This window comes from Muscardinus avellanarius, assembly GCF_963383645.1.
Source record: "Muscardinus avellanarius genome assembly, chromosome: 9".
NCBI lineage: Eukaryota > Metazoa > Chordata > Mammalia > Rodentia > Gliridae > Muscardinus > Muscardinus avellanarius.
In genome coordinates this window covers 42,895,312-42,916,054 of record NC_137795.1, presented here as the reverse complement: position 1 = coordinate 42,916,054, position 20,743 = coordinate 42,895,312, and the positions used below count along the sequence as shown (strand labels likewise).

The 20,743-nt window shown below is 38.3% G+C and overlaps 2 protein-coding genes across 2 annotated transcripts; one reads left to right on the top strand and one right to left on the bottom strand.

Annotated features, from left to right (window-relative positions):
* Window positions 1-2,587: 2,587 nt before the first annotated feature.
* On the bottom strand, window positions 2,588-10,893 carry THAP5 (THAP domain containing 5; the record flags this gene model as incomplete). The annotated part of the gene is made up of 3 exons (XM_080701546.1): window positions 2,588-3,502; window positions 4,468-4,660; window positions 10,814-10,893. The coding sequence occupies 3 exons, from the start codon at window positions 10,891-10,893 to the stop codon at window positions 2,588-2,590; spliced, it is 1,188 nt and encodes a 395-aa protein (XP_080557672.1).
* Window positions 10,894-13,128: 2,235 nt separating this feature from the next.
* On the top strand, window positions 13,129-15,255 carry DNAJB9 (DnaJ heat shock protein family (Hsp40) member B9; the record flags this gene model as incomplete). The annotated part of the gene is made up of 2 exons (XM_080701050.1): window positions 13,129-13,351; window positions 14,804-15,255. Exons 1-2 carry the CDS (start codon window positions 13,135-13,137, stop codon window positions 15,253-15,255), a joined length of 669 nt encoding a protein of 222 aa, XP_080557176.1. The 5' UTR covers window positions 13,129-13,134.
* Between the last annotated feature and the right edge of the window lie 5,488 nt (window positions 15,256-20,743).

Here is a 20,743-nt window from a genome sequence, read left to right as displayed (position 1 = left end):
ATACCTTTAGCTATTAATACTGGGTCAGTTTACATAAAAAAACAACAAACATTGGCAGCTGAATTCAGGATGATATGGAGGCAGAAGACTGAAAACTCAGGTGGGATTGGCTAAGAGGGTCCTATAATAGCCCAAATAAGAAATGAAGCAGGCGAGAATATGCAAATGTAATTTAGAGGTTAACTGGGTTAGGTTGAGAACATCTTCAACTGATTATAGATAAGTCATGAAAATATCCTACTTATAATTTATTAGGCTTAAAGAAAAAAAGGTATGTAAATTATTCCTGGGATATCTGCAACTTTAAACAAACAGAAAATCAATATGGTGTACACTTGAAAAAACGGAGTTGAAACAATACATTATTACTTTATTGCGATAAGGTCATTTTCATCTGTATTACTTAAATTATTAGCAAAATGCAACATAGAAATACATAATTTTAAGTCCCACCTCTATGGTCATCTAACAAAACCACCTCTGATCCTCTGATCTGTGTGTGTGTGTGTGTGTGTGGTAGTGGGGATTGAACTCAGGGGCATTCTACCTCTAAGCTACACCTTCCAGTTCTATTTTTTTATATTCTTCTATTTTTTTTATATTCTTTATTTGAAACAGGTCTTACTAAGTTGCAGAGGCTGGCCACAAACCTGTGATCCTCCTGTCTCAGCCTCCCAAGTACTGGGATTACAAGTGTGAGCCACCAGTCTTGGCTTGGTCTTTTTATAATTATCTGATACATTGTCAAATAATACCAATTAATTTTATTAGCTTTGAGAAACTAAGTGAAATATGAACTAAAATAATCATCATGCATTTACAAAACAATATTATTTGCTACTCAGTATCAACTAATATTTATTGAGCACCTCCTATTTTTCTAGGTCCAAAAACACGTCTGTTACTTTGTAGAATTCTCAAAAGCATTTTTAAGATAGATAATAGTATTTTTTATTTAACAGATAAAGAAAACTCAAAACCAGACTGGAGAGAACTTGTTCTATCCATAGGCAGTAACATAATTATATTGATTGCCAATTTTCAGGGAACATATTACCTACTTTTCACATTTGTGTTGCTAACAAAATCTTGCCTTTTACATTTATTTTCCTTACAAATTTGTGTGGATATAAAGTGTTTATTTATATCACCATCACTTTTCTTCCTAATAACTTTGTTTTGCTAAGGTCACTACTTATCTGTAATTTTTTGCTTATAAATCTTATTATACATAAATGAGAATGTATATTACTGTATTATTCTGATTTTAAAAATGACACAAGCACACACTTTTAGATACACACTATGATTTCTAAAATGTATAATTTAAAATTAACCTCATTGAAGTTTTTGGTTTATAAATAACTATAAATAAGGATGTTAAGAAACTTAAATGACTATATAGTAACATGTTTAGCTACATATAAGCTACTGAAATATATATTCGTTCATTTTTAAAGTACCTTTCCTAAGATCTGAATTCAACTGAAATAAAACACAATTGTAGCATTTTTCTTTATATTATAGTTACATACCTAGTCAAAAAGTCAGAGAATTCAATATATATTGAGTATAACCCAATAGTTAATATCAAATTCTAGCCAACTTGTAGTACTATAATGTGAATATACATTATCGTATAGAAAATCTGTGTTAGTAAAAGCATCTTAATAGAAAGGGAAGATGCTATGAAGAAACAGGCTAATGAAGATCTAGAAATTTTAAATATTAGAGATGAGGCTGAAACTTTTTTTTTTTGGTACTGGCAATTGAATCCAGGGGCATTGTAGCTCTGAGCTACACCCCCAGCCCTTTTTATTTTGAAACAGGGTCTAAGTTGTTGAGGATGACTTTGAACCTGCAATTTTCCTGTCTCAGCCTCCAAAGTACTAGGATTAAGGTGTGTGCCACTTGCCAGTCTTGTTAAATAATTCGCACAAGTAATAAAACAGTGGTAGAATCAGGATTGATCTATTCTGGGATAAACATCTTTTTTTCTCTTTTTATGACTGATGCATTACTTGTCATATATATATGTGTGTGTGTGTGTGTGTGTGTGTGTGTGGTGTTGGGGTGGTACCCAGAGGCTTTCTACCTCTGGGATACTCTCCCAGATCTATTTTATATTTTATTTGGAAACAAAGTCTCACTAAGTTGCTGAGAGCCTCACTAAGTAACTGAGGCTGGCTTCGAACCTGCGATCCTCCTGTCTCAGCCTCCCAAGCGCAGGGATTACAAGTGTGCGCCATCATGCCCGGCTTCACTATATTTTAATTTGGAAAATTAGCAAGACCTTTTCTCTTCAGCACAATAGGTCTCTAGTTTTTCTGTTATTAATAAGCATTTTAAGCTGGGGATATAGCTTAGTGGTAGAGTACTTACCTCACATGTGCAAGGCCCTGAGTTCAATCCCTAGTATCACAAAAAATAAATATAAATATGCATTTTAACAACAAGATACAGCTCATAACATTAGAGTACTTTTTTGTTTCATTAAGATGATAATTATTATACAGGAAAAAGTTCACTTTACATAAAATTTGGTTTAGCTTGCAAAAGCATATATAAAATCAGTTTTAAAACTTTTTTATATCATAGTGACTTCGTATGTTGTGAAGTGGTTTTCTATAATCTTGACATTTTCCTCAGACAGCCAATTTTCATGTTTTAGCTGGCTTATAAGAGCTTCCAAAGACTTTAATCTTCCTAGAGTTTGTTGTTCTTGTAGCTCAAGAAGAGTTATTTTTGAATGTAGCTTAGAGACTTTTTGCCAAAGATGTTCTTTATTTATGTCTGGCCTGCAGTAAGAATGTTCAATTTGCAAAACCTCTGCCCCATGATCTACATCTTTATATAAGGAGTCTTCAATGTCTATGTCTTCCACCTCCACTGTTTCTTTGGGGGCGGGTATAAAAGAATTAACTACAGTCTTAGAATTTTCTGTGGGTACAAAAATGGCAATAACAGATTCTTTATTTGTATTTAATTCTTCAACTGTTTGATTAATTGTGCTGAAGAAGAATGGATTTTCTTGTGCTAACTTAATTTCCATGGAATTATTTGTAAAGTTTGGATTAGCAAGATGACTGGTAGTTATTTTAAGCACTTCCTGGGATTCCAAAGACTGGCGAATACTTTCTGAATTTGAAGATGCCAAGTTAATACTTGTAGAATTCTGATTCTCAAAAGATGTGTGAAAACCAGCTATTCCTATATCATGGTGAACTGAAGTTTCTGTTGCACATTCCAGTTTTTTTGTATCTTGCTTAGCTAGATTAAGAGTTAATACTTTATTTTGCATATTTCCTGTTTTGGGAGTTGGTGGCTTCACCATGGCAGATGAGTCAAGGTATTCTGCACGTTCAGGAAGCACATCTGTGTTAACTGCATTTTTCTTTGCTTCACTTGATGCAAATGATTCTTCTTGCTTGGCTTTTAGACATACTTCTTCCTCATTTTCCAGTTTTTTCTTCTGAGATTGTTTTTTGGAAATGTCTTTTCCCTAGAATATATTCAAATTTTAAAAAAGACATTATAGACTTATTCTCTTAATAGTGCTGACTATTTAACTTTCAACAGTATACTGGACAAGCAAATTTATTCAGTTAAAAAAATTCTAAGCATATAACAACTTAAACATATCTTTTTAGTGTGTGTGTGTGTGTGTGTGTGTGTGTGTGTGTGTGTGTGTGTGATACTGGGGATGAAACCCAGAGACATTCTGCCTCTGAGCTACACCTCCAATCCTACTTTATTCTTTTATTTTGAAACAGGGTCTCATTAAGAGTGCTAAGTTGCTGAAGCTGGCTGTGAACCTGTGATCCTCCTGTCTCAGCCCCCCAAGTAGTGGGATTACACGTGTGCGATACCACCCCTGGCTTAAATGTGTGTGTGTGTGTGTGTGTGTGTGTGTGTGTGTGTGTGTGTATTGGCAGTACTGGGGATTGAACCCAGGAGGATTCTACCACCTAGCTACACCACAAGGCCTATTTTTTATTCTTTATTTTTGAAACAGGGTCTCACTGAATTGCAGAGGGCCTTAGTAAGTAGCTGAGACTGGCCCTGAACCTGTGATCCCCCTGTCTCAGCCTCTCAAGTAGTGAGATTACAAGTGTGTGCTACCACACCCAGCCTAAATATATCTTAAATGCTTTTTTAAAAAGCACTAAGCTCATTCAATTATGAAAAACATTTTAGATCATTCAAATGAACTAATATGAAAAGCTTAACTAATTCATTTGTTTAAAACTTAAGAAGGTGTATATGTTATCTTGTTTAACTGTGTTTTCAAGTTTAAAAATTTTAAAAACGATCACCTTTTATACAAGCACAAATTAGTGTTCTTTTTCTCAAGCATGTTTTCCCAAGAGCTATCCTTCTCTTACTCTCTCCACGTGATCACTTGCCTCCCTGTGATGTGCCCTTGTAATGTGCCACCCTGCTCACTGTCACACCCCGCCCCAATACCTGAGAGTCTTCAGGCAAAGAAAATATTGTTGGAATTGCAGTTTGTTTTAAATAACGAATACCCCATCTGATGTCAAGAGAGTCAGGAGTAAAATGGTCACTACACAGGAACTGGTATTTACTGGGAACCCAAGAATCCCGTTTCATATTCTTTAACCACTTTTCAAGTCTTTCTTTGTCATGTAGAGGAAACCTGAAATTAAAAAAAAGAAAATTTCCCATATTTTTGCAATTTTTCAAGATTCCAGGCCTATATATCTATCTGTCAAGTGTTTCAAAAGGTACTCATTCCTACCAAATAGAGAATCTTCATAACAACTACAACTATATTATCTCTATGGTAAGAGGACAAAGATATGATATGTAGCCAAAGCATTATGAGAATAATTTCTAAAACATAATTCTGAGTTCCTTCAAGTAAAATAAGTATTCCTACAGAGGATAAACCTATTCATATTTTCTATGGGTCATGTTCCACTTTTGTTGTATAATTTGCCTAGAAGTAAAAAAGAGCCTTGTATAAATTATAATTTCTCACTAAAATTTATTTTATAATAATACCACAATTCAAATAATAGTTTTTTTCTAAAATTTTAGATATTAAGCTTTAGACTCTTATATTATTGTTATTTTTGTGGTACTGGTGAGTGGACCAAGGGGGCAGATAATACCTTTGAGCCACACTCTCAGTCCTATTTTTTTTTTTTTTTTTTAATTTTAAAACAGGATCTTGCCAGGCATGGTGGCGCACACTTGTAATTCCCGCACTTGGGAGGTGGAGACAGGAGGATTGCGCAGGTTCAAAGCCAGCCGTGCTGGCTTAAGAGACCCTGTTTCCAAATAAAAAGTATAAAATAGGTCTGGGAGTGTAGCCCGGAGGTAGAAGGGTTTCCAGGAACCCCAGTACCACCAAACCAAACCAAACCAAACCAAACCAAACCAAACCAAACCAAACCAAACACAAAACAACAGGGTCTTGCTAGATTGCTCAGAGTCTTAATAAATTGTGATCCTCGTGTTTCAGTCTCCTATGTACTGGGATTATAAGCATGTATCACCAGGCCTGGCTTATATTACTATTTTTGTTTTTTAGTACTAGGGATTGAACCCAGAAGCATTCTACCTCCAAGCTATACCCCCAGTCTGCTTTTATTTATTTGGAAAAACAAATAACTTTGGTGAATAAAATGAGTACTCTTATGAAATCACAAAATATTCTTTTTACTGGCATCAGCTTCAATTCTACACATATGTATTATTCCTTGATTTCTGTAACCAATTGATTAGAAAGCCTAAAATTTAAGTGCTGACAAGGAAACTCTGAGGTAAAAAAAAAAAGAACTAAATACATTAAAAGATTCAGATATTTTATTTGAAACAAATCAGATATAAAAAAATAGCTGGGTATAGTGATATATATTTATAATCCTAGTACTTGGGAGGCTGAGATAGGAGGAGCACAGATTTGAGGCTAGCCTCAGTAACTTAGCAAGACTTTGTCTTGAAATATAAAAAAGGGTTGGGAGTATAGTTCAGATGTAAGACTGCCACTGGGTTCAAAACCCAGAACTACTTCTCCCCCACCGAGAGAGAGAGAGAGAGAGAGAGAGAGAGAGAGAGAGAGAGAGAGAGAGAGAGAGACAAAAAAGTTTAGTATACATCTTGTTCCTGTATTGATAATAACCTGGATTTAGAAATGGGTTTGACATACTGCAAAGTATTTTCTAGGCAAAACTGGACTAATGGTAGAATTCTGAGTAGAAAAAAATTTCCTACCAGTCAATCTTTGGGTTAAAGTGTACCAAAAAATAGTTTACAGTGATGTACATTTTGGTTGATAATTTTTCTTTTCTTTTTCTTTTTTTGTGGTACTGGGGATTGAACCCAGGGGCATTTTACCTCTGAGCCACACCCCAAGCCCTATTTTTTATTCTTTATTTTGAAACAGGGCCTCACTAAGTAGTTGAAGCTGTCTGTGAACCTATGATTCTCCTGTCCCAGACTCCCAAGTACTGGGATTACAAGCGTGAGCCACCACACCTAGTTGTTTGATGATTTTTCAAGAACAAAGTCCAAGACATATTACATAAATACCTACTTTAAAAAACAATTAACAAGCAGGGTATGGTGGCGCATGCTGGGCATGCTTGTAATCCCTGTGCTTGGGAGGCTGAGAGAGGAGGATCACGCAGGTTCAAAGCCAGCCTCAGCTACTTAGTGAGGCTCTCAGCAACTTAGTGAGACCCTGTTTCCAAATAAAGTATAATATAGGTCTGGGAGTATAGCCCGGAGGTAGAAAAGCCCCTGGGTTCCACCCCCAGTACCACAACAAAACACAACACATTAACAATATAAGGCTTCTCATACGAAATACAGTCATTGTACAGGCCCTCTCATCCTAACCGTTTAGTTTCTGCCCTATAATAAATAGCATGTTTTGCCGGGCATGGTGGCACATGTTTGTAATCCCAGTACTGGGAGGCTGAGAAAGAGGATCGTGTAGGTTCAAGCCAGCCTCAGCAACTGAGTAAGACCTTGTTTCCAAATAAAATATAAAATAGGTCTGGGGGAAGCTGGGTGTGTTGGAACATGCTTGTAATCCTGTACTAGGGAGGTGGAGACAAGAGGATCCGTGTTGCCGGCCAGCCTAAGCTATTTAGTGAGGCCCTCCGCAACTTAGTGAGAATAAGGCTGGGAATAAGCTCAGAGGTAGAATGCCCCTGGGCTCCATCCCCAGTACTGGAAAAAAAAAAAAAAATGTCTGAGGGTGTAGCCCAGAGGTAGAAGAAGGTTCCTGGGTTCTATCCCCAGCACCACAAAAAGAAACAAACAAACAAAACCCCCACAAAGCATGTTTTCTTCCTATAAATTCTGGCAAGTTTATAAGATGTCAGGGGGTAGAAATAACTTTTTTTTTGGTACTGGAAATGAACCCAGGTGAATTTTGCAAAACTCTGAGCTATATCCCAGCCCCACTTTTTTTTTTTTTTTTTTTTAATTTTGAGACAGGGTCTCACTAAGTTGCAGGTTTCCTTCAATTGCTGAGGCTGGCCTTGAATATGACATTCTCTTGTCTCAGCCTCCCAAGTACTGGGATTATAGACTTGTGCACCACACTCAGCTAGGAAATAACTTTTTTTTTTTTTTTTGGCACTAGGGATTGAACCCAGAGGCATTCTACCTCTGAGCTAAACCCCCAGCTCAATTTTTTATTTCTTATTTGGAAATAGGGTCTCACTAAGTTGCAAAGGGCCTCACTAAGTTGTCGAGGCTGGCTTTGAACCTGCAATCCTCCTGTCTCAGCCTCCCAAGTACTGAGATTAAAGCTTGTGCCCACTACACCAGGCTCAGGAAATAACTTTTTAATGTAAACAAAAAAGGGTCTTAAAGTGAATAAGTCTAACATTTTGGTACATTTAAAATGAGAATATGCCAGATGTGGTGATGCATGATTATAACCCCAGTACTTGGGAAACAATAGGAGAAGCCTAGGTTTAAAGACAACATCAGTAACTTAGTGAGACTCTATTCAAAATAAAAGATAAAACCAGGCTGGTAGGTAGCTCCGAGGTAGAATGACCCTGGGCTTAATCCCTAGGAAAACATGTGCGCGTGTGTATACACACACACAAACACACATACACAGAGATTATGCCATTTACAATAATGCTTCGTTATGTAAATACACGTGTAAGGATGCTGTTGTTGCCAACTCCTTTTTTTTGTGTGGTGGTGGGGATGGAACCCAGGGGCATTCTACCTCAAAGATGCACCCCCATCTCTATTTTTTCCTTTTTTTTTTTTTTTGCCATACTGGGGATGGAACCCAGGGGCAATCTACATCTGAGCTATACCCCCAGCCCTATTTTTTATTATTTATTTTGAAACGTGGTCTCACTGAGTTACAAAGGGCCTCACTGAGTTGTGGAAGCTGGCTTCGAACCTGCAATCCTCCTTCCTGTCTCAGCCTTCCAAATGCTGGAATTACAAGCATGCGCCACCACTCCTGTCTTCCAATTTATTTCTGTTGTATCTATGTGCTCAGCTATCAGACCATTACAAACATTAATATCTTTAATTGATAATTGCATTGCACTATTTCCTCAACAGATAAATCTTTAAGAAAACTCCTGGAATGTGTTTCCTGAATAACTTAGCTTTGTATTGGTTTAATTTGGTAATTTTGTTATTATATGTAATTCCCCAAAATACACAAAATAATCACAGTACAAACTGGACATGATATGTATTTTACAGAATTACCAAATTCATATGTACTTACATACTATAGCTTATGTTAGGATGAGTAAATTCTATTACTCGTTTGCCGCTATTAAGGGAATAAAATTACTTTTTGTGTGAATTACTTGAGTAATTTTTAACACCCACAGAATAAAAAGCTATAGCTTTAGATTCACATTTTGAGGAAAAATATTTATGAATTAACTTTGTAATTAACTTGACGTTATTATTATTATTTACTAAGTTGCGGACAACCTCAATAAATAGCTGAGGCTAGCCTCAAACCTAAGATTCTCCTGTCTCAGTCTTCCAAGTCCTAGGATTACAAGCATGTGCCACTGTGTCTGGCTGACATTATTATTATTATTATTATTATTATTATTATTATTATTATTCTCTTTCTTTCTTTGTACTGGGGATTGAATATTGGGGACTAAATGCAGGGGCATTCTACCTCTGAGCTCTAACTCTAGCCCTTTTACTTTATTTTGAAAAGGTGTCTCCCTAAGTTGTTCAGAGTCTCACTAAATTATTATTATTTTTTTAATTCTGAGGCTGTCTTTGAACCTGTGATCCTCCTGTCTCAGCTTCCCAAGTACTGTGATTACAGATGTGCACCACCATACCTGGCTGGAATTACTATTTTTTCCTCTTTAAAAACAGTAACTTAGCTGGGCGTGGTGGCACAAATTTGTAAGCCCAGTACTTGGGAGGCTGATATAAGAGGATCTCACCAGTTCGAAGCCAGCCTCAGCTAGTGAAGCTCTCAGCAACTTAGTGAGACCCTGTTTCCAAATAAATATTAAAAAAAAAAATAGGTCTGGGAGTGTAGCCTGGAGGTAGAGAGCCCCCAGTACCTAAAAAGAAAAAAAGAAAAAAAAAAAGTAACTTCGAGGTCTACAAAGATTAAACTTTTTTTTTTTTCTTTTAGTCTAGGGCTTTGCTTCTCCAATCCAAAGTCAGATAGGAAACATTATTTGGACACTATGTTTTGGTACACATCTTCTCCAAGCTAGAGCCATTAATATAGCATTTGATTGACCATGAATTAGATTATCCTCCTCAAAAATCTTTCTACATTTGTAAAAGGATTCTAGGGAGACAATCTTGAATATATTACTCAAGTTTATTATAGCTTTTTCTCAATTATTCAAAATGATGGAAAGCAGCTGTACTTGAGTGAATGAGCACTTCTAAAGTAATATGGGATTCACAAAACAACTGGCGAAAATTTGAAGAAAGTAAAAGACAACTAAGTTCTAAATACAATTAGTTTTTAATACAAAAAATGAAACACTTCAAAATGTTGATTTTCACAGGCTTGCATATTAAGCACTTCCGCCCTACAAATACTGCTTTACCTCTTTACAAAGTAAACGGAAGTACTACTAATTAGTATTTCCACTTTACAAATGGGAGATCTGAGGCACGGACTCTAACTTATATGTCATTCGCAAAGTAACGGAATGAGGGTCTGATCTTAGTAAATCTGGCTTTAGAGCCTGAACTGTTCATTAGTACACAAAACTTCTTCCCTCACCTTCTGCATGCATATCATTATTTCGAGGTCCCAGTAATTGAGAACACCACCTGTTCTCTATACTAATGAAGAGCATATACACCTCTGGGCAGGGCACTGGTTATAATTCCGGCTTTGACACACACCTTTAAGCGTCGGTCAGTTATCTGATCTTTCCGACCTCAGTTTTCTCGGGAGAAAAATGGAATTAATTTATACCTATGCGGCCTATGTCACAGGAGCGTAAATTAAGTTTGCGTGCACCCTTCCAAAGAGCAAATCTGATGTACCCCAAATGGTGCTTATCGTCATTCAATGAAATCAGGCAAGGTGGGGAAAAGGCTCCGAAAACCACAGGGCACGGAGCAAGCTTTCCTTGGTCACCTTCTCTCTGACACCCAAACAGGCCGTGTTTCTCGCCAGCGGCCGGACGCCCTCCAGAGCCGCCTGTTCGCGGGGACCCACCACGCTGCAGGAGCTGAAGGCGCCTTTACAGAACTGACGGGCCACCCCAGGGCCCCGCTACACCGGCCACAGCGCCGCGGCCTAAAGGCGAGGCTGACGCTTCTGTCTGGGACAACTTACGGGTAAAAGCTCAGCTTCCGGTCTGTATTATTTCGTCCTCGCCGGTTCTTACAGCAAATCGCTGCACAATACCGGGGCATCACAGCGGCGAGGCCCGGGAACACCCGGACCCGCGAGGCTGGCAGCCCGGCCCTCCTCCCTAAGGCGGAGCCGCAGGTCCAGCCGCCGCGCCACTGCGCCTGCGCCGGGTGCGCCCCAGGGGAAGGCGCCGGAAGCGTCAACTCACTTCCGCCTCCGGGGGCATCCGCCCCGCCTCTTGGGGGTGTGGTACCGGAAGTGACGCACAGGCCGAGCGGCAACAACAGTTTTCCACGTGCGCGTAGGGCGCCAGAGTCAGGTGGGCCGGCGGGAGCCAATGGGAAAGCGTTTCGTGTAGGTCTTCTCCTGAGGCGGAGGCGCCGGCCGCGGACGCCAGCCAGTGGGGAGCGGGCGGAGAGGGGACGCGGGTGGCAGCGGCGGCGCTGCGAGCGAGAGGTCCTTGTGCAACGGCAGTGGGCGCGCGCCGGCCGCGGGCCGCGGAGCTGGGCGGAGCGCCGGGCCCCACCGCTCAGGGAGCCGGTCGTCAGCCTCGCCGGCGGAGCCGCCGCAGCGCGGGTGAGGGCCGCGGGGGTCGCGGGGAGAGGCGCTGGGGCGGCCCCGGGCCGCGGCGGCGGTCGCGGTCACCTCAAGGGTTTGGGGTCGCGCGTTGGTGGCGGAGGGAATAGCGCGAGAGGGCCGGGCCGCAGGGAGGGCGCTCGGGTCGGGGCTGCCGCTCCTCCCGGGCCGGCGCGGGCGGCGGCGGCGCTGTCCCCTCACCCGCACCCGGGCTGCGAGGCCCGGGCCGCCGGCCGCTGCTGGGCGGCGAGCCTGCCCGAGAGCCCGCCGGCGGGGCGCGCGACCGCGGGAAGGAGCGTTCACTGCGCCCCGGGCGGCCTGTCAGACCCACCCTCCTGTCGCCGGGCGCCGCCTGCGGTCCGCCAGCCTCCGCCGGACGCCCTGTTTGTGTTCTTTAAAGCGGGATGGTGCGCTCGATCCTCGGTACCCGTGACTTCGAGTAATTCTCGGGACAAAAAAGTAATCCACCTGCTAATTACGCTCAGAAAAGGCCCCAGGAGAGGCAGGCAGGCAGGCAGGCAGTTTCAACTAACCACAGCGCTTTTTCGTCAGCCTCGTTATGTCATCAGAGGTTGTTAAGGACTCTAGTCGTACAAGTATTCAAGAAAACAGAATCACTTCTTTTCGAATGTCATGGCTGAGTACATATTATTAAGAATTCTAGGTTAAATTCGTAATTTAAAGTATTTTAGTAATTTAAAGTTAAGGGAGATATTTTATCTTCAGAGAAGTGTTGAAAAAAAAAACCCCCTAACTTCTGTAAAGTGCAGTCATTTGTACTGTACAAGTATATTCAGGTGATCTTTACCAAGTACATTTATTTTTTTCCCCCTGGCAGCCTTTGCAGAAATCTTAAGTTGTGCGTTTTAAACGAAGTTATCTGTACTACTTTGTTAAACATTTGTGATTCTAAGTTTATATATATCTTATAACTCCTAAAGTGTGTTAACTTTGTAAAGACCAAATAGAATTCAAACAAATTGAGATACATCTCTCTTTGGCTTTTCCTTTCCACTATTACTTCTGGCTAAACACAAGAGAAGGCACACAATTTTTGATAACCGATTTTTACCAGATATTATTGAAGAACCATCATATGCAAGCTAGTTTATAAAAAAAATTTAAATAGTATTTTAATGCATTTCTTTCAAGAATTCATATCCTGAGGGGATAACTAATTTTATCTGGGGAGGGGGGATGCATTACAAAGGGAAAGCTCTGAATATCTTAAATTAGTAGAAATCTCTTCCTAAAAAATGTTAGTTCATTTCAGCAGGAAAAGCAAAGACTGCAGATAGAGATTATTAATATCATAGATACTAATACTGACAGTACAATAGAATCTATACAAGATAGTACATGCATAACATCTTCATACTGCATTAAATGTATCTCATAGCCCCAAAGTTCGATGATTTTTTTTTTTGTTTGTTTGTTTGTTTTTTTGTGGTACCGGGGGTTGAATCCAGGGGCATTTTATACCTCTTGAGTTGTGCCCCTAGACCTATTTATTTTTTTATTTTGAGACCTGGTCTTACTAAGTTGAGGGCCTAACTGAATTGCTGCATCTTGTGGAACCTGTGATCCTCCTATCTCAGCCTCCCAAATGCTGGGATTACAAACATGGACCACCATGCCTGGCTCATTGGTTTCTTTTAAAAGAAAAATGTTTTAGATTAGCTCTGAGGATAAAAGTTTCTTTTCCTTTCTCTTTTAGGATATTAGAAATGGCTACTCCCCAGTCAGTTTTCATCTTTGCAATCTGCATTTTAATGATAACAGAATTAATTCTGGCTTCAAAAAGCTACTATGATATCTTAGGTGTGCCAAAATCGGCATCAGAACGCCAAATCAAGAAGGCCTTTCACAAATTGGCCATGAAGTACCATCCTGACAAAAATAAGAGTCCTGATGCTGAAGCAAAATTCAGAGAGATTGCAGAAGGTAAGTAAGTGATTCTAAGGTCTCGTGGGTATTAACTAATAAGGAGAATGATAGCTAAGAAGTCTATGCATTTGAAGGTTTTATGGAGACAGGAGGGTAAGTGAGATTTACATATAAATATTCTGACATTTTTTGGGTGTGTGTGGTACTGGGAATTGAACCCAGGGACTTCTGTTTCTGAGTCAGCCCTATTTTTTAGTTTATTTATTTATTGGGGTACCAGGGTTTGCTCTCCAGGGCTTTATCTCCACGCTATTCTCCCCAGCCCTGTTTTTTTTTTTTTTTTTTTTCCAGTACTGGGCATGGAACCCAGGGACATTCCACCTCTGAGCTATACCTCCAGCCCTATTTGCTATACCTCCAGCCCTATTTTTTATTCTTTATTTTGAAGTAGGGTCTCACTGAATTGCAAAGGGCCTAAGTAGCTGAGGTTGTCCTCCAACTGTGATCCTGTTTCAGCTTCCCAAGTACTGGGATTTCAAGTACACACTATCATGCCCCGCCTCCCAGCCCTATTTTCAATTTTTATTTTGAAGCAAGGCAAGGTTTCACTAGGTGGTTGAGTCTAACTACTTGCTGAGGTTGTCCATGAATTTGTAATCATCCTGTCTCAGCCTTCCAAATACTGGGATTACTAAAACATACACCATTATACTGGATTTGAGATTTTTTTTTTTACAATACTTTGGTTTCTGAATGAATGAGATGAATACAGATCTAAAAATGTTGAAAGTATAATTTTATTCTGTTATTATTTATGAAGCCAGTATTGTTTCTATATAAAAATAAATTTTGGTACCCAAGATTATTGTCAAGTATATGAAAAAATTAAAATAGGCTCTAAAGTTTTCTTCTTCATTTAAGTGAACTACATTTAAGAGCCATATTTGTCTTTAAAGGAAAAGTATGAAACATTTTTTATTAAGATTAATTCTGAAACAAACTATACTTCTTAAACATTTAGTAACTAATGGTTGTTTGTGGTTATTGACTAGGGAGTTGGGATTAAACATTTGCCTCAGGTAGTAAGGAAATGAAAAATCAGAACTATTATCTGGCTATATTTGACCATTTATTTCTTTAATGCAAGTGTCATCCAATATGAAAATTAAAGAGCTTTGTAATGCCACATTTTTAATTGTAGTAATGGTAGCATTCATTTAATAAATAACTTATTGGCTATTCATTTAACAAGTTACTTACTGAGTATTTACTAGCAATGTTATAGAGCCTAACTACTGGTAATACATCAGTGAATAAGACAAAGTCCTCACCTTGTTTATAACCGTAATTTTTAACTTAATTCTTAGACTCATAGTATTTTGCTTTTACTTTGATGTGAAATACTTCCCTAAAATATAGAGTTGAAATCATGTATTTGAAGATTCAAGTTTGAATTGAATATTTTACCTTCAGTTTTTAAAAGTGTTTCTTTTTTTCTATCTCTTTCAGCATATGAAACACTGTCAGATGCCAATAGGCGAAGAGAGTATGATACACTTGGACACAATGCTTTTACTAATGGTAAAGGACAAAGAAGTAGTGGAAGTCCTTTTGAGCAATCATTTAACTTCAATTTTGATGACTTATTTAAAGACTTTAGTTTTTTTGGTCAAAATCAAAACACTCGGTCTAAGAAGCATTTTGAAAATCATTTCCAGACACACCAGGATGGTTCCAGTAGACAAAGGCATCATTTCCAGGAGTTTTCTTTTGGAGGTGGATTATTTGATGACATGTTTGAAGATATGGAGAAAATGTTTTCTTTTAGTGGGTTTGATACCACCAACAGACACACAGTACAGACTGAAAATAGATTTCATGGATCTAACAAGCACTGCAGGACTGTGACTCAGCGTAGAGGAAATATGGTTACTACATACACTGACTGTTCGGGACAATAGTTTGTTCTTTTTCTGTATCACTAAACCCATCTAGTTGAGTCTTCTACAGTATCTTTGATGTAAAACAGTTTTCTGTGAACTATTTTGACAAGTGCATGATTTCACTTACTTTAAACAGTTTGATAATAGCTTTTACATATATTTAAATTGTTTTTGACAAATTCAGCAACTTCCCGCCAGTAGACAAATATCTAATTACTAATTTTTCTGTTTAGGAAAGGTTCTTTAAAGATTAAAAATATGGCCTTTTTTTTTTTTTAACCTGCCTTTGGGCTCATTAATGCAGCCAGTTTTATTATCAGGGGAGAAAGAGGATTAAGTTTGGCTGATATATAAAGATTGAATGTTAAAAGTTATTATAGACATAAATTGTGTGAACTTGAATGATTTTTGCAGTGAAATCTTTACTAATTTAACATTGCATGCTCTAGTATTTGTGACTTGAGTTGCTAAATGTATATAAAGTGTATAATTGAGTCATGCAGCAAGGAGGAGCACTATCTTGGTTGATTGCCAACAAAAGCTTTAGAAAGGGATGGTTTGATAATTTATCACAGAACTATACCTTTCTGTTGTAGAATTGGGGTAAAAGAAATGATTGTACTGCTCTTAGTTAAACTGAAGAAAAGTTGAAAAATATGAAATATTGCCAAGAGATTGTTATGTATTTAGTCCCTGGCTGATGATTTTGTAGGGTTGGAAAGCCTAGCCACTTACACATCTTTTCACATTTCTTAGTTGTTGGCACTGTAGGTCTTAATATAAATTTATGTGGTGTGTGTGTGTGTGTGTGTGTGTGTGTGTGTGTGTGTGTGTGTGTGTTTGTGTGTAGTTCCTCCTCTTAGCACTTGTCTTTATCTAGAGATTGACTAATACCTCATTCTGTTTGTAAAACCAGCCAGTAATTTCTGTGCAACCTTATTATGTGCAATATTTTTAAATCCTAAGAGATGTGTGCTTTTGTTTCCAGATAGACATTTATTTCTTTAGTTCTGCACTTTTCCACTCTACTCCATATGAGTATTAATCCTATGGATACATATTAGAACTATACAATGTTATGTTAAGAGAAATATAAACATTTACGACATGATAGTCTGTGTTGATATTTTATTGTTAAATTTTTATTGTTTTTTGTGCAATTCTGGAGATGTAGAGGATACATAAAAAATGGAGCATATTCTCATGGTAGCCCATATTCCCCATGAACTTAATTTTGTCTAACCTGAAAACGCTGCTTAGAATATTGTTTCTCTTTAATAATTACTACTGCTGTCTTATTTTCTTCTGTCACAAATTTATTTTGTTAACTGATTTTGGGTATTTGCTTTCCCAGGGCAAATATTCTGTTACCAATTCTTTCCTATTTAGATCTGGTTGTGAAAAAGACAAAACTGCATAAAGCCATAATTGTTATCACCTTTACTTTGAAGGTTTTTCTTTTTTTTCCTTTTTGCAGTGCCAAGGGTTGAACCCAGGGCCTTGTGTATGCTAGAAAAGTATTGTACCACTGAGCTACATTCCCAGCCCTTGAGTAGAGAATTGTTAAGAATACAAAGTTATTATATTTATGTACCTTGTTTCCTGGAAGTTATACTTAATACTTACATTTAATAAAGACAGTCATCATACCTTGAATTTTGGACCAAGGATCATTCATAATCTGTTAAACAGAACAAATAGGGGAAAGAAAAGATCTCATTTTTAAATCAAGATTAATTTTAAGAATACATTTTTTGTTGTTTGTGGTACTGAGTATTGAACCAGATGCATTTTACCTCTCACCTCCACCCCCAGCCTTCTCTTTATTATTTTGAAATGGTTTCACTAAGCTGTGGAGGGTCTCACTAAATTATTGAAGCTGGGCATGAACCTGTGCTCATCCTGTCTCAGCTTCCCAAGTATTGGGATTACAAAGGCACACCCCACCATGCCCAGTTTAAAGATAAATTATTTTTATATTGCTAATGTGTGTCTTCCTTTTCTCCAAGGCCTGATTATTCCCCCCCCGCCCCCATATTCTGAATATTTTGGTTTTATTCAAGGACCCTGAATCATAAAACAAGATATAATCCCAAATAGATGCTTAGGTAATTTTTAGTGTGTACGTGTGCATATGTGTGTGTGTAAATGTTATGAGAGGTAAGAGATAGGAAATTAATGGCCATAAATTTCCCCAACAACTTAAATTATTCTATGGTTTGTACAGATTGAATGCACAAAGACAAAGTGACCAATAAAGTAGCTTAATTTACATCTCTTACACAAAGTATATCAAAGTCTTAATTCTGGTAAGAATAGTGATTTTCATATGACTTTTCATCTTTTTCTTGAACAGGTTTGAGTATCTTTTGAATTAGATATTACAGGCATGTGGTAGGCATGTGATCAGATTAGTTCCATGTGAGTTCAGAACATTCAAGGTCAATAATTTGTACATTTATATGAAAGTTATTTTAAGTAGTTTTTTGTTGAGCAATTAGGACACACAACGGAAAATAAAATTGCAAAACAAGAAGAGGAGATACAATCAGTCTCCTCATACATAGTGGATCTCCAAATATTTATATTCTTTGTGTTATTGCTTGCATTTCAGTTTCAGATGATAGGTTTGTTATGGCCAGTCGATTATTTTCTTCATTTTCAATCCCACTGAAATGATAGGAAATATAAGAATGAAGACATAAAGGTGCTGCAAAACAAGAGCCAGAAGTTCTGAGGCCTTTTAGGAAGGTATAAAACAGAAGAGATTGGTTGGGAGAGAAATAAGGAAAAAACCAAACCAAGGCATTGATACTTTCATGGTCATATGAGGATGAATAGGCTCAAATTGAATCATGTTAATTTAGCGAAGAACTACATTAGAAACTCCAGATTTTTCCTCTTTTTCAGGTAAACAGTTGACAGAAGTAGCTTTCTCATCTGACTAGGGACATAGAACCACTCTTGAAAGACAGGGATTATCTCCACCAATAAAAGCATACAAAGATAGCCAGGCATAGTATACATGCTCTAATCCCTGTACTTGGGAGGGTCTCAGGTTCGAGGCCAGCCTCAGCTACTTGGGTCCTTGGCAACTTAGACAACTGTTTCAAACAAACAACAACAACAACAAAAAAAAAACCCAAAAAAACCAAACCAAAACAAAACCAGGGATAGGGTGTGTCTCAAAGGTAGAACACTTCTGGGTTCAGTCCCTAGTACCATAAAAAAACATTAGCTGGGTGTGGTAGTACACTCTTTAATCTCAGTACTTAAGAGGTTGAAACAGGAGGATTGCGATTCTCAGGCAACCTCAGCTACTTAGACCCCCTGAAATTTAATGAGACCTTGTTTTAAAATAAAGAATAAAAAGCCAGGCATGGTGGCACACGCTTGTAATCCCCCCCCCCCCTTCCCCGCTTGGGAGGTGAGATGGGAGGATTGCACAGGTTTGAAGCCAGCCTCCATGGCTTAAGAGACCCTGTTTTAAAAAAAAAAAAATTATAAAATAGGTCTGGGAGTGCATCCTGGAGGTAGAAGGGCTTCCAGGAACCCCGGTACCACCAAAATAAATAAATAAATAAATAAATAAATAAATAAATAAATAGAATAAAAAATAGGGCTGGGGTATACTTGGGATGGAGAATGCCCCTGGGTGGTTCAATCCCCAGTATAGAAAAAAAAAAAAAGCTAATTAATACAAATAATGACTTGAAACTAACTGACCATTGTTTTATTTAGCAATACAAATGTCAAAATTAACAAGACCAATTTGTATCAAGTATTGGGGATATACTTGATTGGAGCAGGTTTAAAATGAAATGGCAGCAAAATTAAGTGCTCTTAATGGAATTATTAATTGATAGAACATGTCTAGGTAAAAAGAAATATTTTTGGTACTGGGGATTGAACCCAGGGGCATTCTACTTCTGAGCTGCACTCCTTCCCAGCCCTATTTTTTATTTTTGTTTTGAAACAGGGTCTCATTAGGCTGCTGAGAGTCTCACTACTTGCTGAGGCTCTTTTTTTTTTTTTTGTGGTACTGGGGGTGGAACCCAGAGGCTTTTCTACCTCCGGGCTATACTCCCAGACTCATTTTATATTTTTTATTTGGAAACAGGGTCTCACTAAGTTGCTGAGAGCCTCACTGAGTAGCTGAGGCTGGCTTCAAACCTGCGCGAATCTCCTGTCTCAGCCTCCCAAGCGTGGGGATTACAAGTGTGTGCCACCACGCCCAGCTCTGAGGCTCTATTTAAACCTGTGATCCTCCTGTTCAAACTCCAGAGTACTAGGATTAAAGGTGTGCACCACCAAGGTAATTTTTTTTGTGTGTATGTGGTACTGGAGACTGAACATGGGCATTCTATCTCTGGGCTACATCCTCAGCTCTATTTTTTATTCTTTATTTTGAAACAGGACATCACTAAATTGTGGAGGGCCTCACTAAGTAGCTGAGGCTGGCCACAAACCTGTGATTTTCCTGTCTCAGCCTCCCAAGTACTGGGGTTACAAGCATGTGCCACCATGCCTGGCAGTCTAGGTAAAGTTTTTAATGGGGACATTTTAGTAGTGTTTTAGTTATGATTTCATCCATGTAGCAACAGCTTATTTTTCAGAATGGTGTGCCATAGTATATTAAGTATGCTATGGGAAAAAATCATGTAAGCTACATTTGTGAAATCTATATTAATACTTGAAACTTGTTAAATATGGTATATTTCTTTATAGGTGCTTACTATGGCCTGAATGTTTGTGGGCCTCAAAAATTCAAATGTTGAGAACCTTGTCCCCAGGATGATGGTGTTAGAAGGCAGGGAATGTGGGAAGTGCTTAGGTCACTGGGGCAGAGCCTTCCTAAATGGCATTGCTGCCTTTATAAGAGACGTCAGAGAGACTGGCACTTTCTTCCCTTTGACATTAGAGTAAGGAAACAGCTGTCTCTGAGCCAGGAAGAGGGCCTTGGGGCCATCAGTAGACAGAAAATCATGAACCTCCCATCCTCCAGAACTGTGAGAAATACACTTTTTTTTTTTTTTTTATAAACCACTGACTCTGTGATATTTTGTTAGGTCTGGAAAGACAGTCTGAAAAGACTAAGACAGTGGGCTTCTCAGAGCTTTCAGTATGCTAATCTATATTGTGAATCTCTCTTAGAGATACCCAGTATTGTTTGACAAACTTTCCAGGCTGTAGAAGCTTTTTTACCAAGTTCTTTTATCCAAGTGTTCCATAGTAAGAGTTGGGTGAATACTAGATTAAACCAAACATAATGAATATTTCGAATATATATGTACAAACACAAACCAAATAGTAAAAGTAAAGGAAGGATGATAGCATATATTATGCTAATTGTGCTCTCTGTAGGCATGGGTTAGCTATGACTGAGAAAGTTACATACTATCATAGTCCATTAGGGTTATCTCTAGCCTACATATTATTACTGCTCTAACTACTTGAATAATACTGTTTTTTAAGAACTTTTACTTCAATAACCATCAAGTAAATT